General features: G+C 47.1%; 2 protein-coding genes across 4 annotated transcripts in view; one reads left to right on the forward strand and one right to left on the reverse strand.

Moving 5' to 3' along the window:
• Nucleotides 1-355: 355 nt before the first annotated feature.
• dusp14 (dual specificity phosphatase 14) lies at nt 356-6,386 on the forward strand (the record flags this gene model as incomplete). Its single annotated transcript, XM_084466725.1, has 2 exons — nt 356-549; nt 5,602-6,386. The coding sequence occupies exon 2, from the start codon at nt 5,745-5,747 to the stop codon at nt 6,384-6,386; it is 642 nt and encodes a 213-aa protein (XP_084322851.1). The 5' UTR covers nt 356-549; nt 5,602-5,744.
• A 3,935-nt stretch (nt 6,387-10,321) lies between these two features.
• The window catches only part of synrg (synergin, gamma), a 37,487-nt gene continuing 32,580 nt past the window's right edge, over nt 10,322-15,228 (reverse strand). For 2 of the 3 annotated variants that reach the window (XM_084467318.1, XM_084467317.1), the window contains exon 22: nt 10,322-11,634. In XM_084467318.1, the coding sequence (XP_084323444.1) occupies nt 11,503-11,634 (132 nt within the window). In that variant the 3' untranslated portion in view covers nt 10,322-11,502. The remainder of the gene's footprint in view (nt 11,635-15,228) is intronic. The other variant, XM_084467319.1, reaches the window with a different exon arrangement.

Below are 15,228 nucleotides of genomic sequence, written 5' to 3' on the forward strand. Positions count from 1 at the left end.
AACAGCCTATCTTATTATTGAAATTTCAAGAAGTTTAAAACTAACCAAAAAGTCTAAATACACACCATGAGTGTACAAAGCTGAAATGTGCCGCGGTGAAAATAGACTGCTGTGAAAATAAGTCTCAATCAGAGCGTTTCAGCCTCACTTCAAATTTCGCAGGGACGTAACAGGCGCATCATCCGCCTTGGCTCGTGTGTAGCCCACCTCACTGCGTGTTATAGTGGGGAGGAGGCACCACTACCAACCCACTGGTCCAGTGCGCCTCAAACACTGGTCCAGTGCACCTCCGTCCTGTAGCGCAACCCTACTCCGTCCTGGAGAACGGACCGATCACAACCAGAGAGGATTTTGATTTATCTTCCGATTGCTTTGGAATGTTTCGTCTTTAATCTTACTGACACCCCTCCTCGTGTTAGTCGTCCCAGCTGTGAGCAGTAGTGTTGTTGCGCCCAGATCGTGAGAGGCAGACCCGTGCCCCCTCGGATGGTGCGTGAGTTGAACACGCTGCTGTCTGAATCACGATCTCATCCGCACCGGAGAGCTTTGGTAAGTGGAGTTACTTTCTCTTACGATCCGATGAAATATCCTCACGGTTATCTCTGTTTTAGACTTAAACATGATCATCGTGATGCAGAGGCTACAAAGAAGCGTAAAAAATATGCATTTCTAGATAGAAAGCAGTGGGCAAGGGGGAGAAAATGGACGCACCTGCCACTTGTAGCGTTGAAGACCGACGTGCTGCTTATTTAGCTTTTATTTTAATCATTCTATTGGAGCATCCCGACGATTTCACATCCGAACATAACTTAAATAAAAACAAATAGTTTTTTTTTCTACATAGTTTTATCCGAGGTGGATTATGGTGAGAACTTGGAGCAAACGTGCACGCGCACATGCACGACAGAGGCGTGCGCAGAGGTAATGTGTTGGAAGTTTGGTGTTGTCTTGTTGTTTAGGTGTCAGAGAAGGTCATGCCTGGGTGGTCATTAAGGACCGACGCGGTATTACTATTAGAGACATTTGCATGGCAAACAGCCTTACCCTGCACATTCTGTATCACATAGGCCTATTACAATGGGAGTAAAAGGCATAGGTATTACAAAGTCTCCCTCTGCTCTGTCCCATATTACACCACATTCAGACCGATTTTAAACATGTGTCGTTTAATTATGATTGCCAATTAACTCCAGCAAGCAATATTCACTATATATTATAATATATAATATTCAATATTCATTCAGGTTCATAGACCCCTGGTGCGTCATAGTACGGCTAGAGTACATTGAGAAATTGGAAACCTGCCATTCTCTAGAAAACGGGTAAGTAAAGTTAAAGTTATGAAGTGTTTAAGGGTTCCCTCACTGAGTTGGAACATGGCAGTGTGAACCAGCAGCACACTGCAGGGAAATGCTACTCAACTGTAATGAAGGGCAGGGATATTAGAGCGCTAATGATGAATTGGTCATGTTGGGTTCTGTAAAAACATTTCACCCCCCACCTGAACTCCAATACTTCCTCAACTAACGACTCATTGGGTGGGTCGCTGCAGGGTAACGTACCAGCAGGCCTTTCTGGGTACACATGGGATAAGTTTCTTTGTCGTACAACCTACCCTTTTGTCATGTTTTAGCAGATGCTTTTGTCCAAAGCGAGTTATCCTGGGCTTATTCACTCCTTTCCTGGGTAGAGTTATGCATCTTGGTCAAGGATGTAGACATTGGAGATGGAACCCAATGCCCCCTAGTATTATTCACTGTTAGTACCTGGACTGCAACCAACACTGAATGAATATGTGACTGAATGGGCCTTTAGTGCCTTTATGCACAGTTCAATGGGTTGAAGAAGAGATTAAACGATATGTTGCCTAAGACCACAGGTGGGAATCTATCCCAGGTCACCACAAGGCGGATCACCCATACTGGCTAGAACGGGTTTAGCCACCAAGCCGGCCATCCAGGAAACATTTCACTGAACAGATTCAACAGATAACATTTAAAGTGGAGTCCAGCCTACTGTATTTCTTTATCTGTCCTGCTGGCATCCCCTTCTGCAGTGTTGAGTGTCTGGAGAATTCTGGTGTTTTCATACACAGGTCTATCCACACTGGGTATGGATGTCAATAAGGAATGAGCTTCATTGGCCTGATTCTCAGCCAGGCCGATCGGGTATCCCAGCCTACGTCCGCTGTAGTGCAGGAGGTGTTGGTGGTGAGGGTGGGGGGGGGGGGTCAGCTTGGGTGTCAGGTCACCCCAGGCGGATAACATTTCCCATTAGTGCTGGCCAGAAATGGAACCCGAGTCCAGTAGTCAGTGTATAAGTGGAATCTGTTCATGGAAAGAGGGAAAGGAGGGGGTGGTTGGTGATATATGCATAGAGATATGCCTTCGAGATTAGAGACCACCCACCTGTTGACAGATGGAAATCCACGGTGAGTGTTGGGGTTTGTTCTCCATAGGGCAGGGAAAGGTTTGCCGATAAGCCCCTGGGTGAACCATGCCTCAGCATCCTCGTCCCGGTGCAGCCCGCGTCTCAATCCGCTGAGCTGCAGAGTGGAGAAAAGTGCCGTAGTCACAGCCTAGGCTGGTCGATGTTCCCCGGGGCTTGCTCTGCAAAGTAGATCATCAGAATCCCTGCGTCGATTGACAATGAGTTGTCAATCGACAATGAGTTGTCAATGAGAACACTTGTTCGATGCCGACGCGCGGCGACCACGTTTATTTTTGCACACACCTTCCTGTTTGCGCCGGGTGAGTGTTTCCATGCTGCGGCCAGAACCTGGGTAGGCCAGCTCTACGGCGCCGAGGGTACAGCCACACCTTGGAGGGCAATCAAAAGGGCCATTGATTATTATTGTGTTTCCTTATCATTTCCTTATCAGCCCGTCTCTTCATTGAATAGCGCTGGCAGCGGCACCAGCAGCTACTGGGAATTGGGAAGGCTTTGCCTTTTGGCTAAGAAAGCATTGTAGTTGCTATAGAACCCACAAACATATTCATTCCCTTTTTCTCCTTGGAAAAGCTTCACCTCATGGCTTATGCAAAATTATCCCCATTATGCTCATATTTGGAAAGATTGCGGGATCCCATCGTTTACGTTATCACGTCTTCTGTTCTACTAAATAAGTGGTAGTTATCATATTAAAGAAAATATGGTATTTTATGCCTCAAAAATGGGGCATGTCAGTCAGTATAGCTTGTGATAATCTCTGAATAATGTACTCTTTCTAAATTAGTATATATATATATATATATATATACACATATTATATATAATGATTGTACTTTGAGAAAAGGTACAGCCATCCAACGGCAATTTGTGTGCCTTTCAAAACCATTGTTTTATTTTGACAATACAATTGGGGTGCCTGGTGCTATAATTAACAGCAATTACTTTGGGATTAATCACACCTCTCTGTTTATGTCGGAGCTCATTTCGCACAGTCAAACACAAAACAAACACAAAACACAAGCTGTATATGTAAAAACAGCCAATACACAATCTCCTTCAGTAAAATACCGTGCACTTAATAGAATAGTTCATATGTGAAACCACAAAAGGGAGAACATATCAGAAATCATCTATAAAATTGTGTTTTTTGTGACGTGATTCAAAAAAGATGGCTCCACTTTGAGCGCTGAAGTTCAGCCGCCTTCAGAAGGAGCAGGCTGTCTGAGGAGCACAGCGTCCCTCAGAAGGAGCAGGCTGTCTGAGGAGCACAGCGTCCCTCAGAAGGAGCAGGGCGTCTGAGGAGCCAGTGTCCCTCCCTCCAACACGACAGCAACACAGAGCCGCTCGCCTCCGCCAGCAGTGACACCGGGATCGTTGTTATCACCAATGGCAGCGGTGTAGTGAGCCGCACCTTGCCGTGACCCATGGCAACCGTTTCGCAGCGAAAGGTGGAGAGTAATTGCCGGCCGGGTATAAGTGAAGGGCCAATATGGCAGGGAAAGCTCAGAGGAACGCCTCATTATGCCAGCTCGCCCATCTCCGTGGGAGAGAGAGCGGGGAGTTAGACGGTGTGCGCCACACAGATTAAAGGGTTGGGAGGGGGAATAGGCGAGTTGCGGCAAAAAAGGGGATTGCTATTTGATCAATGGAAGGGACCTTAAATCCTCTGGGAAATAACCTCTAGAAAAGGGGGATAATTCTGTTACTCACTGCGAGGCTCATACTTCCAATAGGGTGGCTATATCTGGGCAGCTTAGTGGAACATTGGAATAGTTTTAGACAGGGAGATAAGATAAATATTCTGAACGATTTTTTTATCTGTTGCATTTTCCAGTTCCAGCGTTTATCACTGGATCTGCTCAAATAAAGTACATATCTGCAATGCTGGAAAGCCGTGGAAGCCCGGAAATTCATATTTATTCATATATATACTAACATACTTTTTTTCAACTTTATACCTGCATTCATTTTGTGATAATTTCATTTTACTTTTGTAGCGGTTACATTCTGTTGTCACGCTTGGCAGCACATGTCAGCAGGTATCTTCTTCAGGGTCAAATAGCGAGCTCATTTCATATTAAACGTGGTCAATGGTGCGATGCCTGTCACTCAGACTCTGTCTCTGGGCTGGTTTAATATGATGGCCCTACAGACCAGGGTACCGTAGTGAACAAGATGGCCGTGCAGACCAGGGTACTGTAGTGAACAAGATGGCAGTACAGGAACTGTAGTGAAGAAGATGATGCAGACTCAACAGGTGTAAAGCCTAGCTTGGGGCTGTGTCCTGCTGATAAATTAAGGCAGGGAGGCTCTGTGTACACACACATCACATATCCAGACATATCGTGCAGGCTATAGAAATTTTCTTAAATTTTCTTAAGTTTCTTAAACACTTCTTTTGGCAATTTTAATCAATCACACTTCCTTATGTTAGATTGAATAATGCTGGTAGAACACTGGTAGATACACTAACAGCGTATTAATAACATAGTATTAATAACAGTAGCCATCTACAGTGCTAGAGTGACACACAGCAACCCTTATGAATATGAATAGGATATTTACAGTAGTGTTGCCCCAAAGGGAGACGAGATCTGTATGCGAGAGTCATGCCTGGGTGGGTGTGAGATGAGAAATAGATGAAAGAAACCCATGTCAATATGAGTGAGGTCCCAGGGGGCATGTAAAGAATAGCAATCTCTCCCTCAACCTCTATCCATCTCTCACCCAACAGCAGGCACTCTAAATATACGGCAAAAGGGATGCTCTTACGTGACGTTGTGAAACGATGTAGGTCAAAGTGTTGTGTTGGCGAATTGTAGGATTTGTTTTTGTTTCCGGAACATGTTCTTCAAGGCTGTTATTCCCAGTTATGCAGTCTCAGTGGTATGTTGAGCTCGGATGGGTATTCATCTCTGTCTGTGCTCGGGTTTACAGTTAGACATTAATTTGTTGTCATTTGTTTTAAATTGATCCAGCATGACATTTAAATAAAACTGCCCAAAGATCAATGCGGTTCCCCAAGGATTCAAACACAAACATAAACAGCTAATTGAATGCAAGTGGTGACTAAAAGTGTGGGTATGTAGGTCATTAAAGTGTGACCTACATTACATTCATAACTGAACACGTGTTCCTCTTGTGTTCCAGGAACATCCGTCACTCCCAGCTCCTGCTGCACGGCTATGACCCACAGCGAGTGACGTCTCTTGACCTCACACACACACACACACGCACACACACACACACACTTCCCCTTACTTTCCAATCGACCCAACACCTCCGGTTCCACCATGGGTTCCCGCAGCCAAGGTTTCTTCCACCACAACCACCACCACCACCACCACCACCACCGCACCATGGTGCCGGCGGCCGTGCCCAGGCTGCTGGCCGAGACCACCAGCCTGCTGGGGGGCATCGCGCAGATCACCCCCAACCTGTTCCTCAGCCGGGGCAACGTGGCGTCCAACCGCAGCCTGCTGCTGTCCAAGGGCATCACGTGCGTGGTCAATGCCACCATCGAGCTGCCCAACTTCAACTGGCCCCACGTGGAGTACGTCAAGGTGCCTCTGGCCGACATGCCCCACTCGCCGCTCTCGCTGTACTTCGACAGCATCGCCGACAAGATCCACAGCGTGGGCCGCAAGCGCGGGGCCGTGCTGGTGCACTGCGCGGCCGGGGTCAGCCGCTCCGCCTCGCTGTGCCTGGCCTACCTCATGAAGTACCACCGCGTGTCCCTGGCCGAGGCGCACGCCTGGGTGAAGGCCCGGCGGCCCGTCATCCGGCCCAACGGGGGCTTCTGGCGCCAGCTCATCGAGTACGAGAGGAGGCTGTTCGGCAGGAACTCGGTGAAGATGGTGCAGACGCCGTACGGGGTCATACCCGACGTCTACGAGAGGGACCGCAGGACCCTGGCGCCGTACTGGGGCCTGTGATGGGGGACTGGACTAGCGTGGGAAGGGGGAGGGGAGGGAGGAGGCAGGCCTGATGGGGGTGAGGGTGGTTGGGGGGGGGGGAGGATGAGCGTTGTATGAGGGTTTCTAGCCCGCAGCCCCCCAGCGTTTCTGCGGGTTCCTCTATGTAAAATAAAGTGTTATGGATGATGGAGTGGTAGGATTCCAACCGCGCATTGGTGAAGGGGGCTGCCTCCTTGTGTGCGGCCGTACTCCCGTACAGACATTCAAAATCCTCCCGACGAGGTGACAGAGTGGAAGATGTGACTTCCACTCCCCTATCGTCACGGGGAAAAGATCCCAGCATATGAACTGAATAGAGAATAAAAAAGTTGATCCTGTATACATCAACAATGATTCATGTCGGCCTCAAAAGTACTTTCTGCAAAACAACAAATTGAGTCAGTTGAAGTTTCCCACAGGAGCAAGAGCATAAAGAGAGACCCCGACAATTCAGATAAAAAGTATGTAAAGAAAAAATTAAACCTAGCTCAACAAAAGAGAAATGGGGTTGTAGCTGCTCTCTTTTGTCTCCTGGTTGGCCTTTCCATTGGACTCCATAGAATAACGTGTATGCTCAGAGAGTGTTTGGGTGAGAGTACAGACCCAGCAAGTCTCCGTGGACAATGTAGTGATTGAGGTCCAGGCCTCGGCGTAGTGTCATGTTGTGGTTTTGTGCCAGTTCTTCGGTGGTTATCTTCAATGTGTCGGGGCTGTATGCTGTAAACTCGATTTATGGTAACACTTTCAATAAAACGTAAAAATCAGTGTACAGTAGAAACAAAAATTATGAAAATAAACGTAGAAAAATTATGGTAACAAAAATGTATTGATGGAAAGGATATTTGGAGCAGTTTTAGCACACAAAATAAGGGAAGCATATGGTCGTAAATATATTTTAAATTAAATAATTGAACGATGCGTTACTATGTCAATTTATTTTTTTTAAGCTAAAAGAAAGTGCTAAAAAAGATTTGGAACAGGTGAACCTGTCGTTGGCTGTCCACCGCACCAACAGAAAGGGTCAACTCTGTGGCGACGGCTGGGGGAGAACCGGTTTGTGGCGACTGATTTGTACCTGGTATTCAAATCCAACCAGTAGCAAGGTACAAAAAGAGACCTGAACAAATCAATCAACAGTTTTCACTGTTCAACAATCAGAGGTATGGCTTTGAAGACGGACCAGAGCAGGAAAGAGGCACATTTAGGCCTGTGTGTCACAGGCAGAACCTGAATTTACAAGTTGTTTAACGACCCAAGTGAATTATATATAATGTAACAAGAAGAAGCTCATGCCAATGTTTGTGTTTAAATTTTATTAAAAATAATCACTCACAATAACTCATACATGCCTTGCGTCTTTTCTACATCCGTTGACTCCTTCAGTGGTTCAGACGCCGACACTCATCCGATATGCATGACCTCAATCAACATTCAATCTGTGTAGCGGATCCGTTGTGTCCAATTTTCTACATGTCATTGGAGATCACATGTTTTCCTTCACGAAAGGGCACTGCACCTTTCAGCAAGGCACCGAGTGATCTTCCATCACTCCTTTTCATTAGCGTCTCTACAGAGGGCACACAGCCGGCAGACATTGACCACAGCTCTTTGCTCCATGCTCTTCTCTGAGGGCATCACATGTGTCTTAACTCTCACACCCCAGACCTGACAGGTGGGACACCGTAGAGGTGAGAGGAACAAGTGATCTGGGTCTGTGTATGTATTGTTCACTCTCACTCCCTCTCTCTTTGTATCTCTATCCCTCTCACTTCATCGCTCTCTCTCCCCCTCTGTATCTCACTACCTCTCTGTCTATCTTTCTGGATCACTCAATCACTCTCTCACTCTCATACCCTCTCTCTGTACCTCTATCACTTTCACATCCTCTCTCTCCATCACTCTGTATCTCACTCCATCACTATGTATCTCTCTCCGTCACTCCCTCGCTCTATGTATCTCTCTATCACTCTCACTCCCTCTCTCTCTGTATCTTTGGTCTCTCTCTCTGCAACATGGGAACATTCCAATGCCCAGTCAGAGGCTAAAAAACAATTCTCAGCAATTGCATAGCATTTCCGTGTGCATCACTTTAGTAAGCAGAGCGTTATACATGCATTTTAACAAGCGAGGCAACCCAGCTGCCAGCCATGCAGAACTAGCAGGAAGAATATTTGACTTCAACGACAAGCCTACCATGTTCATACAGGCGCTAAGATTAGGTTAAAGTTGAGTCTGATTCAAATTAATCAGGCAATGACTAAAAAAGCCAGAGTCCTCGTAATCACTGTATAGCCTTCTAACCCAACTGTCTAACTACAGCTGTGTCCAAGGTACAAATATGCACTCTTCTGTCATTGTGGGTAAAGTCTACACATACACTTATTGCTATTACTCTTAAGAGAAGAAACTATTCTGACAGTCAGTGTTTAAAGAGCACTATTTGAACTACCACACCTTAGCAGTCAGGACCATCATCCAAAATGCATGACAACACCCAAGGTGGAACTGAGATGTAGATCTGAAAGACCTGAGTCTGGGAGGAGAGAGAAAGAGGAAAAGATACTGTCTCAATATTATTCATTCCCCCAATAAAATGGTGAGGTTCAACTGTGCTAGAAGCCAATTTGTGTCTAGCTGAGAATAATGATAGAGAGCGGTGACCATGATTCATCTGAACGCCGGAGATGTCGAAAATGATGGAACAGATGCCAAGACGAGATAGTGGAAGTGATGGTGCTATTTTTAATGAACACTTCAACAGCATGCGTGTGAACAGATTGAACCAGTTTTATTGTGGGATTATTCACAGCCTTGGAGAGATGTCTTCAATCCTGTGGGTTTGTACGAGTTTTCCACACCGGGTTTAGATATTCTCCGTGTCCTTGAAGTGCACATTACGCTCTAGTCATGCATTTTTAATTGTAAACCTTCACACACCGAGCGTAAGACCTATCTTTGCTCCAAAGCACAGGTGGTAATCTTTGAACAATCGGTCCAGTCCACTATTTTGTCCGGTGACGCTACATAAAATCAGTGCATGATGATATGGAAAGAGTTTTGAAGCATCACTTAGTGATACATCATCTTTAGCCTGGAGGTAAAAGAAGCAATGAAAGTCTGTCTGAAGCAAGAGGGAGCCATCACGTGAAACAAAGCGAGGGCCAACTTTGCACCAAATGTCGTTTTAGTCATGGCACCGCAGACAATAGGCGTGAAAGTCACAAGTCGAGTGAAGGCAGGGCAGGATAAAATATTGTCTGGATTTTAAACAAGTCTTTTTTTGGTAATTGATTTTGGCGTGTGTCATTTTCTGTAAACCCTAATGTTTTTTTCGATTTGCGAGAGGAAAGTGGAATTAATTTTCTATAGTCCGTTGAATTTGAGAACGCAGAGGGATAAAATGTGATGTTGGAGAGAACACGTCTGAACATGAGAGGATAGTAATAACATTGGTTTCATGAGGACCCTAGAGCCTGTATTTGATTGGCTGTGGCCAAACGTGAAGCAGCGATGTCCCGGCCCGAAGGCTCGTTGCTAGAGAATTTATTCCATTTTGTCCCGAGTAATGGGAGACGAGGGCTCTCTGGGCCGGGAGGAAAACACATTACCGAGGAAAATCTGCAGGAAATGTACTTCATACATTTGGATGAGGAAGCTCGAGTTTGAGCCAACCACCCTCCGAGTTGATGATTCTGACAGGATTGGAGCGAAATGCTTCCAGTAATCACTGTTGTGATAATATAATGATTCAGAATTCATAATTTAATTCTAAACAAATTAATTCAGAATATTATCATCTTCATGGATGTTCATTAATTGAGTGGATGTGTGTATATATTAACGTAGCGAATACACAACAAAACAAGCACAGTCAATCCAAAGATGTAAATTTGTTGTAAGCATTTATTTACATTTTCAATTCACTTCACAATACAGTTCATCACTGTAGTTAGACTGCGGCGGCAGGCTAGCTTTTACGCAAAGTGTCGCCGCAATTTAAGTTTACACTTCATTTCTTCATATCTGAATATACAAAACATGATCAGCGGTGCACACAGCCAACAACAACAAAAAAACACAACAGCAATAAGTTAAATGACTCATGTCTTTTTACCTCTGTTTAAATATGCAATGCAATTTTCAAGAAACTCCCACCCAACAGTGCAAAAGGTATTGCAGGCAGTTCAACACAATACATACAGTTGTAGTTAATGGTTTGTTTGGCGCAGTGGTGTTAAGACTGTGACTCAAAGACAAACTGAGGAATTTAAATGACCTACCCTTGAAAATCCTTTAAAAGAGACCATCCATTAGTTATAAAAGTTTCTGGGGGCAAAAAGAAAAGGTTAAAAGATTGAAGAGACACAAAGGCCCAAGACCAGGCAGACCATCCTAAAGTGCCTTGCACAGACAAAGCAGAAAGGGGACTTGGGAGTAATAATTAATTTAGCCATCTCCCCTCTGCGAGTGTCTAATAACGAGGCATACCTCCACATGTTTGCCCTGTCAAGATAACTAAGTATAATGGAAGACATGATGTTTGCACCTCCCTCCCTCAAAGCAAAATCAGTGTCTCATTGGAAAACGTTCACATGGACGACAAAATAAAACGGGGAATATCTTCATAACCACCAGGGTGGACTTTTAATATGTTTGAATTTACACACGCGGTTGGAACACGCACACGCCCATAGTGCGGTGGTTGTGACTGCATAGCGGTCCTCAACATTCAGTGAGGGAGCGAGGGTGAGGGTAGCGAATAAATACAGATTCCAGTGACTTCAGAGCTCCTTCAGTTCCCTCCATCCCCCCCCTCTCTCTCTCTCTCCCTCCCTCCTCTCTCTCTCCATCCCCATCTCTATCCCTCCCCTCCTCTCTCTAGCTCCTCTCCCCATCTCTCTCTCTCCTCACCCTCTCTTCCTCCCTCCCCTCCTCCCTCCCTCCCTCCCTCTCTCTTTCCCTCCCCTCCCACTGTTCCGCCCCAAGGTTGACAAGCGCAGCGTCAATGGCGGACCACGACGAGACCACCCCTCACTGCAACCCCACCCACCTCTCCCCCTTGCGGCCCCGTTGCCATGGCAGACCCCGGGGGGGCTCAGAGCAGGTCGGGGAGGATGAGGCCCGGGGGCTTGGGCTCCACACAGTTGATCCAGAAGTTGGCGCAGCTGGCGTGGTACTGGTGGCCGCCGTAGAGCAGCTTGAAGTTGTCCGTCTCCGAGTTGAAGGCCTGGTGACAGGAGGAAGGCAGAGGGAGAGAGGGGGAGGGAGGCAGAGAGAGAGAGAGGCAGAGAGGCAGAGAGAGAGAGAGAGAGAGAGAGAGAGAGAGAGAGAGAGAGAGAGGGAGGGAGGGAGAGAGGGAGGCGTTAAGGCGCTTTGACGGTTGAAGGGAGAAAAACCAAGTACTTGGGAGAAGGTGATAAGTATGCGGTGTGTTTGTGAGATAATGGAGCGGGATGCTTGAGGGGAGTCCGCAGGCCACGGAGAGAGAGAGACCCAACGGTCCGCATTCTGCCGTTGACGGTGGCGCTGGTATTCATACCGGCGTGATGTCATGGAGTCTGCCACCTTGTTTTGCACCCGTTTGGAATTGATTTGGGATCACCGTGGCATTTGAATGCGTTCCTGCATGGCCTATATACCTTCGTGGTACACGGTTATTCCAAGGTAATGAAATGAGTCCAATCCTAACAGAACTTCCTGGTGAACAGAAACAACTCGTGTTGAACTGCATCTGAGGAAACTTACCACAAGAACAGTATTTATTCTGGGCTTATTGTGGTGGAATAAATTGGATGAAATTTAAATATACAAATAATAAATCTCCCCCATTTAAAAATAAACACCCAATACGCAACACAAACGTCAGAGATCTGACCCAGCTGGCATTTCCCACAGGCCTATTACTGGGTCCCTGAGTCCCCATCAAACGAGGTGAGCCCAGTATGTGTGAGCATCTCAAAGTCTTACTTTCCTTTTGTGAAACACCAGAGATGAAGCTTTAGCAAGAGAACTGAGTCATGTGTAGGATGAATCACCAGCTCTCCCCCGCACACATGGACGGACACACACACACACACACACACACACACACACACACACACACACACACACACACACACACACACACACACACACACACACACACACACACACACACACACACACACACACACTAGAGAGCGAGCGGGTCGAGGCAATCAGCGTGTACAGAGATGGACAACGTGTCTGGAAGTCATCTATCATTCATCTAGAAAACATGGAAGCCTCCACCAGCGATGCGCCCCGGGTTAATGGCTCTCAAAGAGAGAGACTAAGCAGTAACAAAATCACCTTTCTCCCCGCCGCTCGGGGTTCACTCATTCTTAACAAACACAGCAGGCTCCTCTCCTAGCTCTTACGCTGGATAGATGAGTCTACCAGCCTACCCAGTGGACTGTAGCAAACGTTGCTCATCCATCCGTCACACATCTGGATGGACACTCCCACTTGTGATGTCAGAAGAGGACGATTTTCAAAACGGCTTGTAACGGCTAATCACACTCACACCTGGTGGCATAACATGGGACCTTTAAATCTGTACACTCTACAATGACCTCAATGTATCTCAATTCACCTCCAAGTCACATAATGGTTGAATGCGTCGAATGAGTGAGTGCTGAATGAGTAGCTGTGTTTCATAGTAAACACGGCCATCACAGTCCTAGCGGCTCTCGCTCTCCAGCCCGTGGCCCGCGGTCCCCTTGAGTCCCACGTAGAGTACAGCAGCTCCCGGGCTCGGCTGATTAGCTCCCGGGCTCGGCTGTCTGCTACATTAGCATGTAGCAGACAGCCGAGCGGGCTGCTGTACTGTACGTGGCCTTTTCAACGGGAGTGTCGTGGAACGTGAATGAGAATGTCTTCCACCCACTGCAGAGGGCAGGCTGGATTTAGCAAAGGTCAGCATGACTTATTCACCGTGATCTTTGCGCTGGGAACCGGAGGCAAGGGCCCACCATTTGGAAACCCAAATCATTTCCACCGAGGCACTATTAAAATGTACAAAAAGAAACTATGCAGACAGAATGAAAATCATTCTTGAGTTTCTTTTTGTAAAATATTCTATAGGAAAAAATAGAGCATAGTTACCCTGAACTTGCTTTCTTTGGCCTTTGCCTGTAAGCAACACACAAGTCGTTTCAGCGTTGGCTTGTCAACTCACACATTGTTTGTGAGAGCTTGTCCAAAACACAGTTCAAACACCACCCAGGAACTCCATGTTGAAGGCCCAAACACCAGGGAGAAGCTGCCCTCGCTGCCCCCATCTCCAGGCTTCCTCAGTCTAGACGCGCCATCTCAGATGTCCAGGCGTCTGCTACGTCTGGACATCTGGACTGGGTTCACAGTCAGCGAGGATCAAACATCTAAACACCACTACAGCCAACGCCCCAAAAGAGAACCCTGAGGTATTTATGCATCCTGAGACGACACAATAAATACCAGGGGAGAAGACAGTGTTTTGGTTGAACTTGACTGATTGAGTTCAAGACCAGAAACGCAAGCGCGTGAAAGCAGAGACAAAGAGAAGGGCAACCTCACGGCAAGACCTTTCCTCATACATCCTCCTGCTATCCAGGGTATGGATAGCAGGGGGATCTTATCTGTTGCCCATCTCTGTCCTCTAAAACTAAAGGACGGTTCAGAGCCCAGGCCTCTTCAGCACATCCAGAAGACCAGAGCTCACGGTGGATGAGGTGCTGTCAGAGTTCCCAGTCAAGTCTGCTCCATTCAAAATAATGAAGGGAAGATGGTCACTTTGGGGAATCCATTTGTTTTTATTTCATGCTACATTCACCACCCCCTGCCTCTGAGCCAATCAGAAGAGTTTAAGACAATAGGCGAACGAGGCCATTGAAGAGAGAAGGATCAGTCACACCTCCTGTTCGTGTTACATTTGTATATCCCCACTCCGGCTCGTGTTTCGTCCATCATAGCGTTAGTCCCCACAGTGTTGCTGCATCACAGGACAATGTTTCATTTTTTTTAACACTGAAGGACAAGGATGCCATTGCTACCATCTGCTGCAGCCGGACCCTTCCTCTCATCCCCTCGTCTTCACGGTAGACGGCTGTTCCCCATTGGCTGCTGAGCCTCGTTACTGACGGGGCGCCGCCCACAAAACAGTAATTAAAAGACGGGTTATTAATCTCCTGCCAGAGGAGCAGGGAAAAATTAATCTGTTTTAATATCTCTGGTTCTATCTGTAGAAGAGCCGCTGGGGGTTGTGGATTGGGGAGAGAGACGGAGAGAGGGAGAGAGGGGGAGAGGGAGAGAGGGGGAGGACGAGAGAGAGAGAGGCAGAGAGAGAGAGCGAGGCCGAGAGAGAGAGAGAGGCCGAGAGGGAGAGGCCGAGAGAGAGAGAGAGAGGCCGAGAGAGAGAGAGAGAGAGAGAGAGAGAGAGAGAGAGAGAGAGAGGCAGAGAGAGAGAGAGAGAGAGAGAGAGAAAGAAGGATTGCTGATCTATCCTCTACTGTTCTACATTGTCGTGTCTGACTGTGAAACGTCTGCTGTGAGGCTGGTACCTACTATCGGGCCATAGTTCTCTCCCCCTCCTTCTGGCCAGAGGCTGGGAGGCGGGAGAGAGAGAGAGAGAGACTAGTAAGGACAGTTAAAGTGGGGATTCATTCATTCACAGGATAACACCAGCCCCACCACCACCACCACCACCACCACCCCCACCCCTCAAGAGCCCCCAGTCACCGGAGGCAAGAGAGAGAGAGAGAGAGCGATGGAGAGACCTACCCAGAGGTCACTCTCCACTGGTGTAGAGATGCAGATTTTTTTT

This window comes from Micromesistius poutassou (genome assembly GCF_964030765.1).
Source record: "Micromesistius poutassou genome assembly, chromosome: 4".
In the NCBI taxonomy this organism is placed as follows: Eukaryota; Metazoa; Chordata; class Actinopteri; order Gadiformes; family Gadidae; genus Micromesistius; species Micromesistius poutassou.